Consider the following 23,188-nt stretch of genomic DNA (forward strand, 5'->3'; position numbering starts at 1 on the left):
TCTGTCTGCATACCATCTGATCAAACTGACCAATCACAGGCTAGCAACACAATTGTACACAATGGATGGCATGAAAGGAAGCCATCCCTTGTGTACAACGGTCATGTGACCTGCTGTGATTGGTAACGGCGGTCACATGGTACCGGCAGCAAGCCTGTACTCCTGATCAGTCATCGGCCGTGTCCCATGACAGATTGCGCCGCTGCGCAATCGCACGATCATCCCTTTTTGACAGGATGTCATATGATGTCCAGTCAGGATGGGAAAGCACCCACCATGCTGTCATTTGTCTATAGGCTGGGCGGGAAGTGGTTAAAGCGGAACTAAACCCATCAATTTAAGTTTCCCAAAACATACATTCAAGGCATGCCCTAAATAATGGTCACAGGTTCTTTCAACCGAACCATCAACCTATCAAATGGCTGGTGTCATAACCTCACATGGCAGCACCTTGGCAACTGCAGATCAAACCGAGGCGAAGATGGCAGCTTCCATTGCTGTAAAGGAGAGGAGGGTTTAGTTCTGCTTTAATAATATGTAAAGGTTTGTGTGCTACACATCTAGTAACATGTATATATTTTTACATTTCAACATCACCCCTTGCTTTGATTTATTAAATCCATTATGCAAAGGATTTTTCCAATCAGTGCTTGTCTATAGTGACTACAAAACATAACCCCAGCGCAATGTCAAAAAAGTTTCAAACCTTTTGTGGAAAAAATAGTTTGCGGTCTCCATACTATGCACTATGAAATTCATGTGGAAGAATTAAGGAAAAAAGGTAAACGAAAACCCGTGCGGTTACGGCCACTCCTGTCCTCAGCCTTTTAAATTAGAGGGGCAAAGGTTTAAAAGTAATAGGAGGAAGTATTACTTTACTGAGAGAGTAGTGGATGCATGGAATAACCTTCCTGCAGAAGTGGTAGCTGCAAATACAGTGAAGGAGTTTAAGCATGCATGGGATAGGCATAAGGCTCTCCTTCATAGAAGATAGGGCCAGGGACTATTCATAGGATTTATATTGGGCAGACTAGATGGGCCAAATGGTTCTTATCTGCCGACACATTCTATGTTTCTATGTCAGTGCTAAAGGTGTTTGGCTGGCGGCATTTCCCATCAATTCTGTGCAGAGCCTGAAATCAGATTACAGAAATCCCCTGTGAAAGAAACTCAGTTTTTAGGGCTTGTTTACTCTTGCTCTCTGATGGGCGATCCATGTTTAGATTGCTCTTCAGAAAGCCTTTGACAGGTGGTGAGGAGTAGTGGTGCACCGAAATGAAAATTCTGGTGCTGAAATCGACGGTTTTTCAAAAAATATTTATAATTTTATAAATTGTACTCCACTTTTTGATATGATCTTAAATGAATATGAATTTGTCAGCCATATTGGCACCTTTTTGAAGTGGTGTTAAAAATCCTGTTTGCGGCATTTTTGGTGCATATATGGGCAGGGGAAAAAAAAAAACGCACCTCTCCATCAAAATGCATTGAAAACACCTCAAGAACATATCAATAACGCACCCGTGTTACATTTTTGATGCGTTTCACATGCCCTATGAAAAAACACACCTTAAGCACAGTAAAATTTGGTGCAAAATTGCATGCATTTTTTGGCACCATTATCGGCACCTTTTTCTCTTATCGGGAAGATGCCAATCGCACCATTTTCGCCCGATGCATCCTCTAGTACAGAGTTTCTCAACTCCGGTCCTCAGGGCCCACCAAGTGGGCCCTGAGGATATCATTTGCTGCTCAGTGATTGCAGTATTCCAGTCTGCATCTCCCCAAGGTAATACTTAAAATCTGGCCTGTTAGTGTGCCCTGAGGACCGGAGTTGAGAAACACTGCTCTAGTACAGGTTATAGTGATGTATTAATACAAAAGTATCTGAAAATTATTGGCAGACGGTTAACGTGTAAATATAAGCCAAGGGAGGGAGGGCATTCTGCATCGGGATCCCTCTCTTTGGCCAGAACAAGTAAAATCTATGTTCTCTTTTAAATGCTGCTTTATGCATTGACATAACTACTTAGACCCAGTTTGGCGGGCCATAATGGTCACCTGCTGATTTTGCACCATCCACAGGCAGTAAAACACAGAAGTTGAATCCAACACCGGTTTTCTTTAGATAATTGAATTACAAAGAGTGTTTTTACCAGTTTTGAAGTGTAGGAAGAAATTGACTGACTTAGTCGTCGTATAAGTCGATGTTTTTTTTTTTTGCTTTCATCTTAATGCATTCTATGCATTAGGATTAAAAGCTTTCTGTGTGTAGGAACCCTCCTAATACTTACCTGAGCCCCATCTTGATCCAGCCATGTCCACGAATGCTTCAGCCATCCAAGACTCACTCTCTCGTGATTTGGCTGAGACACAGCAGCGGCGCCTTTGGCTCCCGCTGCTGACAGCCAATCAGATGAGAGAGGGGGTGGGGCCAAACTGCAGCTCTGTGTCTGAATGGATACACAGAGCTGCAGCTGGGCTCGGGTGCCCCCATAGCGTGCTGCTTGCTGTGGGAGAACTCAACAGGAGGGAGGGGCCAGGAGCTGTAGGCAGGGACCCGAGAAGAGGAGGATCTGGGCTGCTCTGTGCAAAACCAACTGCACAGAGCAGGTAAGTATGACATGTTTGTTATTTTAATAGAAAAAAAGAAAACGAGACTTTACAATAACAAAAATGTGAAAGGAGAGCGGTAGAAGTAGATTTGTGGGGTTGGGTGAGGTGAGATGGGGTAAGGTAAGATGGGGTAAGGTAAGGTGGGGTAGGGTGAGATGGGTCAAGGTGGGGTAGGGTGAGATGGGCTAAGGTAGGGTGAGATGGGCTAAGGTAGGGTGAGATGGGGTAAGGTGAGATGGGGTAAGGTGAGATGGGGTAAGGTGAGATGGGGTAAGGTGAGATGGGGTAAGGTGAGATGGGGTAAGGTGAGATGGGGTAAGGTGAGATGGGGTAAGGTGAGATGGGGTAAGGTAAGGTGTGGTAGGGTGAGATGGTGTAAGGTAAGGTGTGGTAGGGTGAGATGGTGTAAGGTAAGGTGTGGTAGGGTGAGATGGTGTAAGGTAAGGTGTGGTAGGGTGAGATGGTGTAAGGTAAGGTGTGGTAGGGTGAGATGGTGTAAGGTAAGGTGTGGTAGGGTGAGATGGTGTAAGGTAAGGTGTGGTAGGGTGAGATGGGGTAAGGTAAGGTGGGGTAGGGTGGGGTAAGGTAAGGTGGGGTAGGGTGAGATGGGGTAGGGTAAAGTGGTATTAATGGAGCCAGACCAATATGGGTGCTAAGCGCTGCATCACTCTCCGTGGGTCTGTGCCTGTTGATTTTTTGCCATATTTATTTAAGTTGCTCTTGGGTAAAAAAAGTGTCGACCTACTGTACTGAAAGTAACTAGTCTGGAATTGTCTTAGCAAGTTTATATCGGAATTATTTTTTAGCTTTAGCGTCTTGAGTTCCTGAATCGGGGATTTCTGCAAATTTGCATATTGGCTGATCTCCTAAAACAGACATGAAGTCATTTAGTGCGGTTGCCCACCCCCACCATTGTCAGGCGCACCATGCTGTGGAGGAGGAATGGCTCCTAACGTTAATTCTTCCACATGTCTTCCATATGTCTGACTGTTGGAGCCTCGGGGGGAGCCCATAAACAAGTAGGTGGGCGTTCACAGAAGAGGTAGTTGCTAATTGACAGGACTGGAACACCTGTTCATCCCCGTGCATGCAAACTTGGCCCTCACACGGGTGTACACTGTAGTACATCCCATGTGAAGGAAGTCAGCGGTTTCTTTCTACATTGAAGTAACCCGTTAGTCACTTATTTCAATGAGTTTAGAAGGTTGCATCTAATTGTTCCTGTAATACAGCATCATTCTTCCAATCCACCAATAGTTTCACTCGTTTGCTTTTTTTAATTTATTTTAAAGCATAACTATAGGGAAAATTAGTTTCTCTTTTGTTCGTCGGACACAGCTCCTGATCTTCTTAACCATTGGGTTATACTTCCACCTACAGGATTAGGACACTAGGCAGAAAAAAAGTCTGGCTACGACTATGGACAGTCCCAGGGGGTATACTCCCTCTCTCTGCTATAGGTACCCAGTTTTTTTTCTGCCTAGACATGAATAAGAACTTAGGTCCTTGCTGGGATCTCTGGTCCTGGCAATTTATTATTTTTTTCCTCTCCTGGTTTTTTCCTGTGAGATCTACAATCAACTGCCAGACTGGATGACGGCCTGGATAATCTAGATTCAGTGGTCACCCCAGTCTGGCCAGCGAGTGCATAGACCTCAGCTTCGTGCTAGGTCGGGCGCAACATAGCGCAGTTCTCTGAGGTCCCTGCAAGGGAGATTTTAGCCAAATGAGACAAGAACTTGCAGTCTCTGTACAATCAGATCCAGCTGAGCCAGTGAATGAAAGAGTCCCTGATATGGTGGCTTCGTTCCCTGGCACATCGGCTGGGCAAATCCTTCATCCCCTTGTATTGGACGGTGATCACCAAGGATGCCAGCTTTTCTGGTTGGGGAGGCGCCCTCTGCAAAAATTCTGCTCAGGGGATCTGCACACTGGAAGAGTCCACACTACCGATCAAGGGTTTTGGAACTCCGAGCGATCAGACTGTGCCTGGAACATTGGACAGATCATCTTTAGGGATGTCCAGTGCGCATTCAATCGGACAATGCCACGGCCGGGGGGGGCACAAGAAGTGTCCTGGCGGCTCTGGAGGTAGCTCTCTTCCAGCCCTCTCTGCCGTACACATTTCAGGGGTGGAAAACTGGCAGGCAGATTACCTCAGTTGGCAGGCGTTGGACCAAGCGAAGTGGTCCCTTCATCCGGAGGGGTTTCATCAGTTGTGTCTCCAGTGGGGCATCCCTGAGGTGGATCTGTTGGCGTCTCGGCTCAACAGAAAGGTGCAGAGGTTTGTGGCTCGGTCACGGTATCCTCTGGCAGATGCCACAGATGCGCTGGTGGCCCCATGGGGTCAGTATTGTCTGATTTATGCCTTCCCCCCCCCCCCCTCTCAAGCTTCTGATAAGACTTCTGCGCAGGGTCAAGGCAGGAGGGATTCTGGTCATCTTAGTGGCCCCGGACTGACCTCGCCAGGCTTGGTACACTTATCTGATGCGGCTGGTCGCTGATGTTCCTTGGAAGTTTCCTCTCAGGGAGGATCTGCTGTCCCAAGGACCAATCTTACATCCTCTTTAAATTCGCTTGCTTTGACGGCTTGGCTGTTGAATGCCAGGTGCTGATGGATAGAGGTTTTGTTTGAGTCGGTGATTTCCAACGCTGTTAAAAGCTAGGAAATCTACTTCTAGGAAGATCTACCATGGTACGTGGAAGACCTTCATTGTGTGGTGAGTCTCTTGGGGTTCATCCCTGTGGTGGGGTTTTTTTTTCCCTCAGTGTCTCGGATCTTTACCTTTCTTCAATGGAAGGTTGAGCAGAAACTGGACTTGAGTACTATCAAGGGTCAGGTGTCGGCCTTGGCGGTCTCCTTTTAACGGCTTTTGGCCACATACTCCCTGGTATGTACTTTTCTCTGTTGCCGCCTCGGGGCCTCAATTTGGTGCTCGGTCTTCCAGATGCCTCCTTTTTGAGAATCTTCAGGGATTCCCCTGCTTACGCTGTCCCAGAAGGTGGCCTTTTTTGGTAGCTATCACCTCTGCGCGCAGGGTGTCTGAAATGGCAGCGTTGTCCTGACATTCACCTTACTGTTCAGAGTTAAGGTGGTTCTTCACCTCTGTCCATTGTTTCTTCCTCAGTTTGAATGAAGACACTGTGTTGCCTTTTCATGTGTCCCAGGCCAAAGCATCCTAAAGAAATTGCTTTGCATGCCTTGGATATGGTCTGGGCAATTAGGGTGTACCTGCAGAGTGTTTTAGGAAATGGGACTCACTATTTTTGTGCTCATGGATGGGCCTCGGAAAGGGTTGTCCGCTTCCTCTGTGAACCTTTCCAGATGGATCAGACAGACGGTGATTCAGGTCTATTCCATCAAGGGTCAGATTCCTCCTTTCCCTGTCGAGGCGCATTCTACTCGGGCGCTCACTGCCTCCTGGGCCTTCCATCATCAAGCGTCAGTGACGCAGGTTTGCAAGGCGACCACCTAGTCGTCGGTGCACACTTTCACAAAGTTCTATAAAGTGGATGTGTTGGCAACTGAGCATGCTTCCTTTGCAAGGTTTTTGCATGCTTTGGTTTAGAAGACCTGGTCCTCTTTAATTGTTTTCAGGTGAGCTCAAGTTGTTTTGGTTGAGCTCCTGTTTACCTGGTTGGCTATAGCTAGCCATGGGAGTTTCTTTTTCGCTGTTCCCATCCCTCATGTTTAACACTGCTTTGGGACGTCCCAATGGTTAAGAAGATCAGGAGCTGTGTCCATCAATGAATGAAAGAGAAAATGGGATTTTTGACTTGCCGTAAAAACCATGTCTTCTCTGGTGTTCATTGACACACATCACCCATCCCTCTGTGGAGTTGTAATTCTTCTGACACCGCTTGTAACAAAATAGAGTACCTATAGCTCTATAGCAGAGAGGGAGTATACCCCCTGGGACTGCCCATAGGCGTAGCCAGGCTTTTTTTTCTGCCTAGTGTCCTACTCCTGTAGGGGGCAGTACAAACCAATGGTTAAGAAGATCAGGATCGGAGTCCATCAATGAACATCGGAGAAATGGCTTTTACGGTAAGTCAAAAATCCAGGTTTGTTTTTTTTTTCCCCCCTTGGAATAGATTAAGGAAGGGGTATAACCCCCGTCAGGTTTTTTTTTTCGCCATCTGTGTTCCATTGGGGAGATTTCTTTTCACTTCCTGTCCCATAGCCAAACAGGAAGTGAGAGGAAATCTCTCCAAATTAAGGGAATTCCTTGGTGATCCCCTTGTCACCAGTACTAGTGCCCCCATTGGAAGACTTCCCCCCTCTTATATTTTTCTGGTGACAACCCAAAATTTGGGATTTCTTTTTATTTTCACTTTCAATAATGTAAACAGACTAAAAGATACAGCAAATCTTCTTAATTGGGGCACAGACAGCAATAAAAACTGACAGGGGTTCTAATCCATCTACACTCTCTCCAAAACTGAAATAAAATGTTCAAAGTGTAATAACCCATATTAATATCATCATTGTCCTGACTAATCTGAATAAAACTTGTTTGCTGTGGGTTACTGCACTGTTAAGAATACCCCATTATGTATTGCTGTTTGTATGGCTGTGCTGTCACCATGGTAACTGCATCATTTTTTACCAGTTTGCATCACCAATATTATGTAGTCATGCAATGAGGATGTAACGGTCACTTTTACCATTAACTTGCTGTGTGTTCTGGTCTATAATAGTCGTTTTTCCTGTTCTTTATATTGCCCTGTCCACGATCTGACCGCTTACAGCAACTCAGGTGAGGATTGGGCTGGTTAGGACATACTCTGGGCATAATCATCAGGGCTTCTGACGATGGAAGCATCACCTGTGCTGACTTTCCAGCTAATTGAAAAAAAAAAATGTTTGTTATAGAACTGACCAGACGAGAGGTGGAGTGTTACCTGCTCTTGAGCTGTTGCTGCCCATTGAGCAAGTTTCCGGCTCTACACAACATCTAGGCCATGGGTGCTCAACCACATGGCGTGGGACTGCCATCCTGTGCTCTACTGCATGGCAGGGGTGAGTATTTTGGGGAATTTTTTCCAGCGTCTCCATGAGATACTAGAAAGCCTGGGGTAAACGCGGTGTGTTCAAAAAGTTCAGTGAATGGTCTGATATATCAGCAGCAATATGGGCCAGGTGCAGGCGCATGCACATAGCTATCCAGAGACGTGTCGAGAAGAGCCACCTTGTGTGGTGTGCATGTGATCGCAAGGGTAGACTCGCTATGGGAAGTCGAATGTAGTCCATGTGAGAGGTAGTGCAATAGAGCAATGAGTGAACATTGAGTCCTGCTAAAAATTGGGGAAAACAGACGCATGAAATGTTGGTGCAAGTGTACAGGACAGAAGCGGTGAGCAGAAAATGTTTTTAAGACTCTTTCGCAATGGGAAGGAAATGACTGAGAATGGGCCAGGCCCGGTTTGGCCGTCGACGAGCAGAACCCCAGATATGATCAAGAGAGTGCGACAAATGCTGGTACAAGATCGACGACTGATTCTACGATTGATGTCGAAGGAATTGGCAAAGACACGGTGTACACCATCGTCTGCAAAGATTTGGGTATGTGGAGTGTCTATTCCCAGTTTGTGCCGCACAAGTGGACAGACAAAGAAAGCAAAATGGATTGAAACCTCTGGAGATTTCATTACCATGTGTGCCTGGAATCCTTCCTTTCTGCCAACCATCATCCCAGGGGATGAGTCCTGGGGCTACCAGTTCCATCCAGAATCCAAGCGGCAATCGATGGAATGTCGTTCACGGTCTTCCTTGCGACCCAAAGAGTCCAAGGTCAAGACAATGTTGATCGCCTTCTTTGACAACGATGGCATCATCCAAGAATGTGTGACATTCTTTGCAGGCCTTTGACTATTTCCAAAAGTGTGTTGAGCATGGCGATATTTTGAAGGCCATTAAAGGTAATTTGTATCTTCTGTTTTGTTTGTTTTCTGATACCATTCACCAAACTTTTTAGACACCCCTCGTATGTAACTGTCCATTAGGAATTTAGAAATGGACCAGAAGCAGCAAGTGATGCTCTGACTCTGGACCATCCGTCAGCCCAGGGACTCTGGACCATCCGTCAGCCCGGGGACTCTGGACCATCCGTCAGCCCAGGCCCACCCTGACCTACTGATTTCTTCTTCTCTTAACATTATGGCCATTTGCAAGGCCTGTGGTTCATGTTTATCTGTTAACAAAAGATTAATCAGACACTCTATTATAGAATGTGTGGCTCACCAGGAACATTTGGCTTTGGACTGCGAGGAGCCGATTATCATAAAAGCTGTTTATTCTGTTCTCGGATTCTGATATATTACACCTCATTATTTGCTGGTCATGTAGAGAAGCCTTGGAAATGATTTACCAGCAATACGGCCATTACATCAATCTTGGCACGGAGTCCTGAGATGACCCTCAAGCAATCAGATTTAAGAAGGTGGAAATATCTGCAATCGATGAGAATTGAGTCAGTTTGTGCAGAGAGAGGAAGGGAAGAATCTGTCATATTACTGCTGCCTGGTTGGAATTTCATTAATGGAGTCAGTGGCACGGTCTTCTGTAGGTGAATAATGGCTTTAAAAGTGTTATTCTTGAGGAGAAAGCCCCATGCAAACTGGGCGTAAAAAATAAAAAATGAAGCTGCTTTTAAGGGCGTTTGACTTTTTTTTGGCCTCTAAATGCCACTTGATGGTAGCTTATGTGGCAAGCGGAACACAGCGGAAGCGCAACAGACCAGTGTGAAGACATAGAATTCAAAGGGATGCACTTTTCTTGCGCTAGAGGTGCCAATAATGGCCAACGATAGATTTAAGTGTAACCTGCATTTTTGGTTTAAGCAGCAAAGTTTCCGTTCAGTGCACCTCTATAAAACATTGTTTTTTGGCACTTTTTTTTTTTTTTTAGCCGCTTTACATCTGCCAGGAGAAATGGCATTTAGAAATGCTGGGCAAATGCCCAGTGTGCACAAGGCCAAAGTCCGTAGTTGCGTTAAAGTTCAAAACAGCCTATGCAATCGACGGGTAGATATTAAGAAACCCTTATGCTATTTGAAATGTTCAATAATGTGGAAGTATAGTCAAATACTAACTAAACCTAAACCTACTCCCTCCCCCATTCGAAGCCTATTCTAACTACCATGTAAAGGAAAGGAGTCTATACTTTCCTATTCTGAGTACACTCCGCTCCGGTCACATGTTCTGCCCAGGATCGGCTTCAGTGAAGAGGAGAGATTGCCAACAACGGCTGCAGAGCCTATGTGGTGATGTCACCCATAGGCTTACTATGGGGCATTCATTGTCAGCTGTCCTTCCTCTACTCTGAAGCTGGTGCTGGGACCTGTTCCAGCTATTTGACACTTTTTTTTGTCTGGGCATAAACTTTAAATTGAGTTGCCATGCCATTGTAAGTTGGAGGTGTCCACTGTGTTCATGGTGGTGGTGATTGGCTTTAGTCCAGAGAAGTGATGCAGGTGACACACCATCTGCATTGGGAATTGCTATCATCTCTGTGCAGTCATGTAGCACAAGTGGAGGTTTTAATCTACCAACCATTCCACCACCCCTCTCTGCCAATCCCTCTACTGGCTTCCAGGTGCCCAGCGAAGTAAATTCAAAATACTACTTTTACTCTTTGATATCAATAAAAAAAAAAAAAATCAAAATATTAACATATAAAGCCATTCACAATTCTGCCCCAAGCCACGTGACCAATCTTGTCTCCAAATATCATCCAAACCATCCTCTCTGGTTCTCTAGCTCTCGTCTCCTCCCATGCTCTTCTCAGGGCTTCTCCCATCCTTTGGAACTCTCTTCCCAAATCTGTCAGTCTATGTATTACTCTGCTTGCCTTTAGACCATTTTAACTTAACTCTTCCATCGGCTCATATCCCCCCCCCCCCCCGCCCAGTTATATCCTCTTGTACCACATGCCCTATTCTAATCAATTGGAAGCTCTTGTTAGCAGGGCCCTCCTAACGCTCTTGTATTTTATTTTATTGTATTGTAAGTGTACTGTCTCCATTTAGACTGTAAGTGCAAACTGTTGGCGCTATATTATTCCTGAATATTAATACCTAACCCTTTAATTGACAGGTAAGGTTACTCCATATTTAGTCCTCCTCATGGTTTTGCTGTTTAAGTAACCCTTTTGATGTAATAAAATGTGCAAGAAAAGCCATACCTGTGACCTGAATGGTCCTCCGAAGTCTGTTGGGACACTTCCTGGAGTGTCAGTCTCCTGCGTGCCTCGCCGCTCTCGCTACCCCTTTCTGCTGACCTATAGATTGCTACAGAAGGAACCAGTGAGATCTGCATGGGACCCAGGAGATTGACACTCCGGTAGCCATCAGTTTCTCTGTGAACGTTGGGAGGCCATTTTGCAGCAATGGAGCAGCGGCGGAATGTACCCCAGGAAATTAAAGTATGCAAGCTCTTCTTTTCCAGGTATGCCTTTTCTGTAGCATCAGGGTCGTTGTAATTGATATATTCTAGGCATTTCATTTATCCTGTTCTTGTAGTATGAAATATTCTACTCCCCATAAACGCAAAACCATTTGTGGAGCAGTTAATTGATTAGGGAAATCCTAATGGACCCTGTGGAGAGCCTTTTTCCGTTCTGTAAGGAAGTAGAAATGTGTGGTTGGAAAGTTGGTTTCTCTTGGTTATGATTCCTTGTAGACCGTGCCTGATAACCTGCAGTGTCTCCCTAGGGCTGTCACTTGACCTCCCACACCATCCAGTGACCGTGCATTGAAATGGACACTAAATTTTCTTTTCTAGATCGAGAGAAGGAATATTGTTCTTCCCGGCCGAGCAGTCCCCGCCCTCAGAAAATTTCACCCAACGGTTCCAGTAGTAGTGTCGGAATGAGTAGCCGCAACAGTAGCCAGTCCAGTTCAGACGGGAACTGTAAGATCGCTGGGGAGATGGTGTTTGTTTACGATACGGTGAAAGAAGGTGCTCGGAACATACGCACCTCCGAGAGGGTCACGCTTATAGTCGACAACACCAGATTTGTTGTCGATCCGGCTATTTTCACAGCACAGCCAAACACAATGTTGGGCAGGTTTGTATACCCCTTTTTTTTTTAAAATGTCTGTTGCTGTCTTGTTAGGTCATTGTGCATCTTCTGCGCTTGGCAGTCTTCCTGTATTAATAAATACAAAAACGCAGCGCTTGCAAAAAAAAATTAAATAGTGCACAAATACTTGTAATTCATAATAGAAGTCCAAAACCTAAAAAAGTCCAAAGATAATATGCAAAACAGTGCGAAAAATAACTTTTGGGGTAAAGTGTTAATAGTGCTGTAAAATCCAAATTATAGTGCAATAAATTGGAAGAGTATTGGTGCTTCTGTGACTAATGTGCTGAAGTGCTCCAAAGTAATCGCTGGTGCCAAGTGTCTTGATCCCCTTCTGGGAATCTACTCACCAGAACCGATGGACCCCTTTTGGGGCCAAAGGAAGCTTATCTCCAAAAAAGGAACTCCTCCAAGCTGACTCCCTATTATGAGCCTTGGTTGGTCAAAGCAAACGACACCGCAGTTCCTCTCAATGATGTCAAATGCAGCTCTCTATAGTAAAGGCCCCTTTAAATGTATTGGCCCTGGGCAGCTCCAAAAGATTAAAAGATCCACATAGTGAAGCCAGTTATTTTTTTATTTATTCCCGCATTAAGAATTACTTACATTAGGCTAAAAAACTGAAGCATGTATAATGAACAATACCGCTTACAGAGAAGGTTCTGGGAATGCCGCAACCACATGCGTTCCACGGAAACCAGGAAGTGATGTCAGATTGTTCCGCACCGGAAGTACGTTGACGCGTTTCGCCCTCCCACTTGGGCGGTGTAGTATATGCCCTTTAACGTAGGACTTTAAGTTACCCTATTAAGAGTTAAAAAAAATAGTCCAGATAACGGTGTACTCAAATAGTAGAGCTCTTATACTTATTAAATCTTCAGCAGGCCATGTGTTCTTGTGTGTATGGCAGGCGCACAGGCTTCTGACACTCCAGGAAGTGTCAAATGCCAAATAAACTAAGGGGATGTAAAATGTAGGCCGTGGACAACAAAATGAATGGCGCTAGAAGGATGACTATATCCTAATGACTACTAAACAAAGTCCATATACAATGGGGGAGATTACTGAAACTGGAGCATGCCAAATCTGGTGCAGTTTTGCACAGAAAGCAATTGGCTTCCAGGTTTTATGGTCAAAGCTTCAATTGAACAAGTTGAAGTTAGAAACTGGCTACCTTGCACAGATGCAACAGATTTTGAGCGCTTCGCTTTTTAGTAAATCTTCCCCAATGAGTCCATAAAGTGCTTATAAAGGAGTATGTATAACTATGCAATATTAGTGTCCGCTCTCCATAGAGTAAAGCAGTGACTCTGTGGAAAAACAAAAAGGAACACGTGGGCACCAAACTAAGTGTAGCAGGTGAAAACAAAATAGATTTATTGAGTTCGTTGGCAACTTCTATAGATGGCGAGCAAGTAGGCTTATCTGCATATCTGGGGAAAATGTATAAGGGTGTCGCCATGTTCATCTGCATATCTGGGGAAAATGTATAAGGGTGTATCCATGTTCATCTGGAGAAGGTCCTGAGAGGCTTGGGGCTCCAGAGCCTGGTGTGCCATGCCTCTCAGGACCTTATCCAGATGACGTCATGACATTCTTATCCATCTGCCCCAGATATACAGATAGATCATCTTGCCCGCTATTTGGTTTTTACCTTCTACTTAGTCTGGCGCCCCCCTGTGTTCCTTTTTGATGTGAGTAGAAGATCTCTTCTACTGCAGGGAACTGTTATTTTGATTTTGTTTCACCAAGGCAAGGTTGCTTAAAAATGGCCAAAGGTTTCGTCTTCTGTTAAGAAAAAATAAAAATAAATGGGCGAAGGATTCAGTTTACAAATAGTTTACATTTACTTTATCTATGGAGTGCTTAGTCTCTGTGCGTTTTGTCCCCTGCGTGTCCTTCACACTGGTTGAAATTTGCTGCTCTCGTTGTTCAGGATGTTTGGATCCGGCAGAGAACATAATTTCACTCGTCCCAATGACAAAGGAGAGTTTGAAGTGGCAGAAGGAATCAGCTCCACTGTGTTCCGGGCGATCCTGGTGAGATGTTTGGCCTTAGCAGCCTGGTCTGTTGTCGTTTTCCAGCACTCTAATAATCCCACCTCTGACTGGATCTCTTTCCATTCATCTGTCACTATAACACTCCTACTGAGTCTGTCCTTTCTCAATGTCTTCATTTTACGTCACTAGATAACTGTCCTTGGGTTTGACTTTCAAAATACTTTGTGTGCATTTTTTTTTCAGCAGGCGCAGTTAGTTTTAAACTTTAAGATGTCCTGTCTAAATGCAGGTACACTATATGGCCAACTGTTTGGTGGCCCCTAACCATCACACCTATATGAGCTTGTTAGATATCCCATTCCAAATCCATGGAATTTTGCTTGGCAGATATAACAGCCTCTGCTTTTCTGGGAAGGCTTTCCATAAGATTTTGGAGGGTGTCTGTGTGGAATTTGCGCCCAATTATGAGGTCAGGTACTGATTTTTGATAAGAAGGAAGACCTGGCTCCCAACTGTTCAAGAAGGTTTTCAGGGCTTGATTTTCCTCCACACCAAAACCGGTCAAACCATGTTGTGCTGCAACCAGAAAAGGGTCTTCCCCAAACTTACCACAAGGTTGGAAGAGAGCTATTGTATAAAATGCCTTTGTACGCTATAGCACTAACTGTACCCTTGGCTGAAAACACCTGATGTCATCTGGGGGGGGGTTCATATATGTTTGACCAAAATAGCAGTTGTGATGGTCGTGTCTATATGCTTTGGCTATATCACGTACCACAGTGTCTGCTGTTACCTTACCTAGGCAGAAAACCTTCTTTTGAGCATCTGATTTGGTTTTCCTTTACCGTGGCCTTGACTTCCAGGCTAAGCCCCTCCTGCCTTCTGTCCCAATAGTAGTGTCCTTATTAGCTGAAATGTTCTCACTTTATTAGCTGAAATGTTCTCACTGGAGAGAGGAAATGGCAGTTGGCCAGGGTTTAGCCAAGTAGTGGGGAATGGCGGTTGGTCAGGGTTTAGCCAGGTAGTCTGGGGGGAATGGCGGTTGGCCAGGGTTTAGCCAGGCAGTCTGGGGGGAATGGCGGTTGGCCAGGGTTTAGCCAGGCAGTCTGGGGGGAATGGTGGTTGGCCAGGGTTTAGCCAGGCAGTCTGGGGGGAATGGCGGTTGGCCAGGGTTTAGCCAGGCAGTCTGGGGGGAATGGCGGTTGGCCAAGGTTTAGCCAGGCAGTCTGGGGGGAATGGCGGTTGGCCAGGGTTTAGCCAGGCAGTCTGGGGGGAATGGCGGTTGGCCAAGGTTTAGCCAGGCAGTCTGGGGGGGAATGGCGGTTGGCCAGGGTTTAGCCAGGCAGTCTGGGGGGGGAATGGCGGTTGGCCAGGGTTTAGCCAGGCAGTCTGGGGGGGAATGGCGGTTGGCCAGGGTTTAGCCAGGCAGTCTGGGGGGGGAATGGCGGTTGGCCAGGGTTTAGCCAGGCAGTCTGGGGGGGGAATGGCGGTTGGCCAGGGTTTAGCCAGGCAGTCTGGGGGGGAATGGCGGTTGGCCAGGGTTTAGCCAGGCAGTCTGGGGGGAATGGCGGTTGGCCAGGGTTTATTTAGCCAGGCAGTCTGGGGGGGGGGGGGGAAATGGCGGTTGGCCAGGGTTTAGGCAGGCAGTCTGGGGGGGGGGGGAATGGCGGTTGGCCAGGGTTTAGGCAGGCAGTCTGTCTGGGGGGGGAAATGGCGGTTGGCCAGGGTTTAGCCAGGCAGTCTGGGGGAATGGCGGTTGGCCAGGGTTTAGCCAGGCAGTCTGGGGGGAATGGCGGTTGGCCAAGGTTTAGCCAGGCAGTCTGGGGGGAATGGCGGTTGGCCAGGGTTTAGCCAGGCAGTCTGGGGGGGAATGGCGGTTGGCCAGGGTTTAGCCAGGCAGTCTGGGGGGGAATGGCGGTTGGCCAGGGTTTAGCCAGGCAGTCTGAGGGGAATGGCGGTTGGCCAGGGTTTAGCCAGGCAGTCTGGGGGGGAATGGCGGCGGGCCAGGGTTTAGCCAGGCAGTCTGGGGGGAATGGCGGTTGGCCAGGGTTTATTTAGCCAGGCAGTCTGGGGGGGGGGGGGGGGAATGGCGGTTGGCCAGGGTTTAGGCAGGCAGTCTGGGGGGGGGGGAAATGGCGGTTGGCCAGGGTTTAGGCAGGCAGTCTGTCTGGGGGGGGAAATGGCGGTTGGCCAGGGTTTAGCCAGGCAGTCTGGGGGGGGGAAATGGCGGTTGGCCAGGGTTTAGCCAGGCAGTCTGGGGGAATGGCGGTTGGCCAGGGTTTAGCCAGGCAGTCTGGGGGGGAATGGTGGTTGGCCATGGTTTAGCCAGGCAGTCTGGGGGGAATGGCGGTTGGCCAGGGTTTAGCCAGGCAGTCTGGGGGGGGGGGGGGGATGGCGGTTGGCCAGGGTTTATTTAGCCAGGCAGTCTGGGGGGGGGGGGAGAAATGGCGGTTGGCCAGGGTTTAGGCAGGCAGTCTGGGGGGAATGGCGGTTGGCCAGGGTTTAGCCAGGCAGTCTGGGGGGGGGATGGCAGTTGGCCAGGGTTTAGGCAGGCAGGCAGTCTGTCTGGGGGGGGAAATGGTGGTTGGCCAGGGTTTAGCCAGGCAGTCTGGGGGGAATGGCGGTTGGCCAGGGTTTAGCCATGCAGTCTGGGGGGAATGGCGGTTGGCCAGGGTTTAGCCAGGCAGTCTGGGGGGGGGGAATGGCGGCGGGCCAGGGTTTAGCCAGGTAGTCTGGGCAATGGCGGTGGGCCAGGGTTTAGCCAGGTAGTCTGGGAAATGGCGGTTGGCCAGGGTCTAGCCAGGTAGTCTGGGGAATGGCGGTTGGCTTATTGGCTGATATGTTCCCTAAACAGAGGAAATGGCAGTTGGGTTTAGTCAGGAATAATAGTTAACCGTGGTTTTAGCCAAGCAGGCCAGAATGGCAGTGCTTATGCGCTAATAATTGAGAGATGACGTTCTAACTTCACTGTCCAATCACCAGTGGGGGGGAGGGGACAAGATCTGTAAGTGTTACTTAAATGCAGCAGAGAAAAATCAGGTCTCCAGCTAGACAGGGCTGAGCTTTGTAATTCTCTGGACTGAATAGACAGAAAACACAAATCCATTGGTATGTATTCCCTTTGTATAGATGCAGTTGGCCAGGTTCAGCCTTATTGTACATGTCCATGTGATAGATAAAATATAAGTTTCTAAGGCTGGTTCATTTTTGGAAATAAAACAAAAGAACTGATGGTAGGCACTGACTGTTTCTCAGCGCCTGGTTATTTATTTTTTTTGTGTGTTTTTGGCTCTGCAGAAGGCAAAACACATCAACGTTTATGTTTAGAAACCCTTCTGAGGCCTTTTTGCTGCAATCCTCACTCTTCACAGAGAAGCCGGTATTTATTTCCGGCAGTTCGCAATCTCCGTACTTTATAGCTGCTGCGTCATAATAGTTGCGGTGTACTTGAAATAAAATTTGATTTTTGTAGAATGGCTCAGAATGTTGTGGTAGGTAGAGCAGGTGTGTGTGTGTGTGTGTGTGTGTGTGTGTGTGTGTGTGTGTGTGTCTGTGTGTGTGTGTGCGTCTGTCTAGGGCTAAGCACTTAGCTGTGCGGGAGAGACTTCATTCCTGAGTCACTGAGCTCCGTTCCCTGACTGCTGATGCCAGCATCTCTTATTGCTGCAGTGATATGCTAATCAATATAGATGCTGCTTCTCTTTATTGTCCAATGCCTGGTATGTGCGCACCGTCCTTGCTGCAAGGAACTGCCGTATCGCTGGAGACTTCTTTAGTACAGCAGGAACCGGGGTAATGTAATTAGTTGGGATGAAAAAATACTCAAATCCATTTAACTGAGTAGCAAAAATGGTTCACTAAATAGCACTGCAGTGTTCCAGGTTGGGGTTCTGGCTTTCTGACCCGGATCACCATCTGCTTGGAGTTTGTATATTATTCCTTCCTGGTGCATCAGTAGCCTCCCACAATCTAAAAAGTACCGATAGATGGGAAAAGCTGCTGTCATTGTACCCTTTTTGGTATTGCAACATCCCTTTCCCCGTCTGCTAAATCCCTCTGGGATTTAATTTCATGCACTGATAGATGGGCCTTCAGGCTAATTAGCCTGATATGTATGTGTCCATAAAACTTATAGGGCTCATTCACACCAGTAAGCTTCTGTTAAAGTGGTTGTAAACCTCAAACATGAAATATCAACAAAGCATATCCCTCTATAGTGTGTACCTGTCTTAGTCCAGAGCACTAAGTGTAATTTCTGTCTGCTGCTCCATTCCTTAGCATGAATCACTTTTGACAAGTTTTCCTGACACCAAGAGATAAAAAGGTGACAGGAGAAGAAGCTCCAGCACACAGGCTGTGATTGACTGACTCAGCTCTGTTCCTGGGTGCTGTGTAGAGGGGTTAGAGATCAGCTCTCCTTGCTGGGTTCTGCAGAGTGTCATTTCAGCTCCTGGCTCCCTGTTCTCTGATAGCTCAGACAAGCTGTGTAAATTCCAGACTTTTTTCATTAGATTAACCACTTGCCTACAGTGCACTTTCACCCCCTTCCTGCCTAGGCCAATTTTCAGCTTTCAGCGCTCACACTTTGAATGACAATTGCGCAGTCATGCTACACTGTACCTATATGACATTTTTTATCATTTTTTTCACACAAATAGCTTTCTTTTGGTGGTATTTAATCACCTCTGGGTTTTTTATTTCTTACAAAAAAGACAGAAAATTTTGAAAAAAAAAAGCTTTTCTTATTTTCTGTGAGTAAATTTTGAAAATAAATACATAAATAAATAAATACATGCGCTGATGAGGCTGCGCTGATGTGTGCTGATGAGGCTGCGCTGATGTGTGCTGATGAGGCTGCGCTGATGTGTGCTGATGAGGCTGCGCTGATGTGTGCTGATGAGGCTGCGCTGATGTGTGCTGATGAGGCTGCGCTGATGTGTGCTGATGAGGCTGCGCTGATGTGGGCTGATGAGGCTGCGCTGATGTGGGCTGATGAGGCTGCGCTGATGTGTGCTGATGAGGCTGCGCTGATGTGTGCTGATGAGGCTGCGCTGATGTGTGCTGATGAGGCTGCGCTGATGTGTGCTGATGAGGCTGCGCTGATGTGTGCTGATGAGGCTGCGCTGATGTGTGCTGATGAGGCTGCGCTGATGTGTGCTGATGAGGCTGCGCTGATGTGGGCTGATGAGGCTGCGCTGATGTGGGCTGATGAGGCTGCGCTGATGTGGGCTGATGAGGCTGCGCTGATGTGGGCTGATGAGGCTGCGCTGATGTGGGCTGATGAGGCTGCGCTGATGTGGGCTGATGAGGCTGCGCTGATGAGGCTGCGCTGATGAGGCTGCGCTGATGTGGGCTGATGAGGCTGCACTGATGGGCGCTGGTGAGGCTGCACTGATGGGCGCTGGTGAGGCTGCACTGATGGGCGCTGGTGAGGCTGCACTGATGGGCGCTGGTGAGGCTGCACTGATGGGCGCTGGTGAGGCTGCACTGATGGGCGCTGGTGAGGCTGCACTGATGGGCGCTGGTGAGGCTGCACTGATGGGCGCTGGTGAGGCTGCACTGATGGGCGCTGATGAGGCTGCACTGATGGGCGCTGATGAGGCTGCACTGATGGGCTGCAAAAAAAAGACAGAAAATTTTGAAAAAAAAAAAAGTTTTTCTTATTTTCTGTGAGTAAATTTTGAAAATAAATACATTTTTCTCCTTCACTGATGAGGCTGCACATCATACTCGCAAGGCAAATGTGAAACCTGAGAAAAATAAGGGTCCACCAGAATGTCCACTGAGTTTCCTCCGCCGATGCGGGCCGTGGTGGGATGTTGACCTCCAAAAGACCCCTTGCACGTTTCGGGGTTGTCCCCCCTTCTTTAGTGCTTGTATTTTGCTTGTGTTTCACATTTGCCTTGTGAGTATGATGTGCATGCTATCTGATTAATAAACTGTTTTAAAGGTAATGCGCTAGGCTGGGGCGCCCTCTGTATGTTTTCTTTTTAGAGTCTCTTTTAAATTTTGTCTCCTAGTTCAAGGGTCCTTTTCACACGGGCTTTCCGCCCGGCGGACTCTACTTTGCTCAGCGGGGGATCGATCCACTGATCCCAGCTGAGCAGGCGGATGACAGCTCTGTTAGAATCTGTTAGATTCCTGCTCTACTCTAAGGGAGATCAGATAAAAACGGACCACCTGTCCGTTTTCCTCCGATCCTCTAGACCAGTGGTCTTCAACACTGGTCCTCAGGGCCCACTAACAGGCCAGGTTTGCAAGATGCAAATGCATCCCAGGTGATATAATTTGCTGCTCAGTGATTGCAGTACTCTAGTCTGAATCTCCCCAAGGTAATACTTAAAATCTGGCCTGTTAGTGGGCCCTCAGGACAGTAGTTGAGGACCACTGCTCTAGACGGATGGAAAATAGGGTTTGCATCCGTCCGGATTTCACAGAAAGGATCGGATCTGATGGCAGCGGGTGTCAGCGGAGATGTCACTGCTGACACTCGCTGCTCCATAGAGGTACATGGAGAATCTGATCCGGTCTGCCTGAAAAAACGGACAAGGGGCCGTTCATGTTCAGAGGAAGGCTGAGGCAGCTGCCATTGTGTCAAAAATTCCTCCGTCGCCAACAGTGGCCGTTGGTTAATTCCCGAAATCTGATGAGTCCTCATCTACATTTATCCCCCCCATAGCTCCTGTGATATCATGGTAGGATCCGGTGAGTGCGTGGAAAGGGTTTACCACAAGATTCCAATTAGTGACTTTGTTCTGGGCTCGCTTTTCAATGCCGTGAGCTCCTCTGCACGTTAATACTCACTAATTAGCCATTAATCGTGTTGTTGATGTTTCTGAGCAGCATTATGGATGATGGGCTGTTCAGTCATTTCTCCCACATGGTCACAGGAGAAAACTTGGAGTCCTCCTCCCCGAGGATGGGGCCAGGAAGTGTAGAATCTCTATGGCCGAGGCCCGCAGGAGCAACCTTGAATAGTAATTTGTAAGAGCTGCAAATCTTTTTGGTTCCCAAAACTTTGTGCCAGTGTTATCTAGTAAATGACAGACAGATGTTACATTTAGCTTAGCCCTGTTTGCCTGAATTTCGGCACCACAAGAGCTTACAATATGATTTTTACAGTCCTACTGACACACTAGGATTAACTCCTTCGCCTTCCTATATCTAAACTGCAGAGTTGGCCTATTAACGGTTCGCTGGTAAAGCGATGTCGCTAATGCTGGGAGATTACAGAGAATTGAATGTCCTTGTACCCTGGTCCATGATCAGCCGATGAAATACAAAGCATGAAATGATCATTGCCAAAATGTTTTATGTCTGAGCTCTCATTGAACACTGTGCAGGCGGGATCTCCTGCATTCCACAACATGGCGCTTCTGGCCGCGGTTTAATAGATATTGTGAAAGGAGGAGCCCGGGGGATGAGGAGAAAAGGGGGGCGGGGGGGAGTCTGAGGGGGGCGAGAGTTGGTGAGAGTCGCAGTTGTGGCAGGACGGGAGCTCGGCACGGGAAGTGGTGCTGAGAATGATGATTGCTGCAATAATAGGTGTGATTTTATTTCATTTTTTTTAATGCCTCAAGCTGCGATTGCACTTCCTATAATGTTCTGATCTGTGACTTCTTCATTGCCCATCCGTCTCACCTTTGTTCTTGTCTTTTTTTTTTTTTTTTTTGCTGATTTTTTAATTGAATCTTTGTAATTTCATAAGGATTACTACAAGACCGGGATAATTCGTTGCCCTGATGGCATATCCATCCCAGAGCTCAGAGAGGCCTGTGACTATCTGTGTATCTCCTTTGAATATAGCACTATCAAATGTAGAGACCTCAGTAAGTATGCAGCAGACAGGGGGCGCTCATGATCTTCTGTATTAACAACATTTCTTAACTCAATACTAACCTGTGGTGTGACGGTGCAGAGAAGTGATGCAGTCACCAGCCATTGTGCCCCCTCCTTCTCATTCTGTGCATGTAGATCTTCTCTCTTCAGTTTTATACCTTGCATGTCTGACTTTCCTCCCTTTACTTTGGGTGACAGTCGCTGTGGGGGGGGGGGGGGGGGGGGCATTTGGTAGCGGTCATCCGCATGTAGAAACTAGTATGACATTTATGGTGCTTTAAATTTTTCTCCAGAACCTCTGCAGTTTCCTGCAAATAAAGTGGAAATTGTGTGTCTATCTCTCCATCTCTGCATCTCTCTATATATCTATCTTTCTCTCTTCTATCTCTCTCTATCTCTATATATGAAAATGAACCACCACAATAAGTGTTACAAACAACTAAAACTGTGATTAAAAAAAAAATAGTACAGCATTCGAAACACTGTTTCTAATTTTGTTATTGATGTTAGTAATTTACAATGTACACAAGAGATGGTGGCAAATTGGAGACCACTGCTCTGATCCTTGGGGCACTATTCCTCCAACTGACACCACCGACAGGCCATCATTTCTCCCCCTGACCGGCCATCGGTCTGTCCCCACTGGGCCATCAGTCCCCACCTAACGACGGCCCCCCCCCGACGGGCCATCTTCCCAAGACTGGTCACTGGTCCTCCACCCCCCCCCCCCCCACCCCGACGGTCCATCTGTCCACCCCACCCACCCCGACGGTCCATCTGTCCACCCCACCCACCCCGACGGTCCATCTGTCCACCCCACCCACCCCGACGGTCCATCTGTCCACCCCACCCACCCCGACGGGCCATCTGTCCACCCCACCCACCCCGACGGGCCATTGGTCCTCCCCGTCTTCTTCCCCACCCCGACGGGCCATCGGTCCTCCCCGTCTTCTTCCCCACCCCGACGGGCCATCGGTCCTCCCCGTCTTCTTCCCCACCCCGACGGGCCATCGGTCCTCCCCGTCTTCTTCCCCACCCCGACGGGCCATCGGTCCTCCCCGTCTTCTTCCCCATTCCGACGGGCCATCGGTCCTCCCCGTCTTCTTCCCCATTCCGACGGGCCATCGGTCCTCCCCGTCTTCTTCCCCATTCCGACGGGCCATCGGTCCTCCCCGTCTTCTTGCCCATTCCGACGGGCCATCGGTCCTCCCCGTCTTCTTCCCCACCCCGACGGGCCATCGGTCCTCCACGTCTTCTTCCACACCCCGACGGGCCATCGGTCCTCCCCGTCTTCTTCCACACCCCGACGGGCCATCGGTCCTCCCCGTCTTCTTCCACACCCCGACGGGCCATCGGTCCTCCCCGTCTTCTTCCACACCCCGACGGGCCATCGGTCCTCCCCGTCTTCTTCCACACCCTGACGGGCCATCGGTCCTCCCCGTCTTCTTCCACACCCTGACGGGCCATCGGTCCTCCCCGTCTTCTTCCACACCCTGACGGGCCATCGGTTCTCCCCGTCTTCTTCCACACCCCGACGGGCCATCGGTTCTCCCCGTCTTCTTCCACACCCCGACGGGCCATCGGTTCTCCCCGTCTTCTTCCACACCCCGACGGGCCATCGGTCCTCCCCGTCGTCTTCCCCACCCCG

General features: G+C 47.9%; 1 protein-coding gene across 2 annotated transcripts in view; it reads left to right on the forward strand.

Moving 5' to 3' along the window:
* The window catches only part of BTBD10 (BTB domain containing 10), a 98,603-nt gene that overhangs the window by 66,703 nt on the left and 8,712 nt on the right, over positions 1-23,188 (forward strand). For both annotated transcript variants that reach the window (XM_082270286.1, XM_082270287.1), the window contains 3 exons: positions 11,401-11,686; positions 13,638-13,740; positions 21,410-21,530. In XM_082270286.1, the coding sequence (XP_082126412.1) occupies positions 11,401-11,686; positions 13,638-13,740; positions 21,410-21,530 (510 nt within the window). The remainder of the gene's footprint in view (positions 1-11,400; positions 11,687-13,637; positions 13,741-21,409; positions 21,531-23,188) is intronic.

Source organism: Pelophylax lessonae, assembly GCF_965119305.1.
Source record: "Pelophylax lessonae genome assembly, chromosome: 10".
In the NCBI taxonomy this organism is placed as follows: Eukaryota; Metazoa; Chordata; class Amphibia; order Anura; family Ranidae; genus Pelophylax; species Pelophylax lessonae.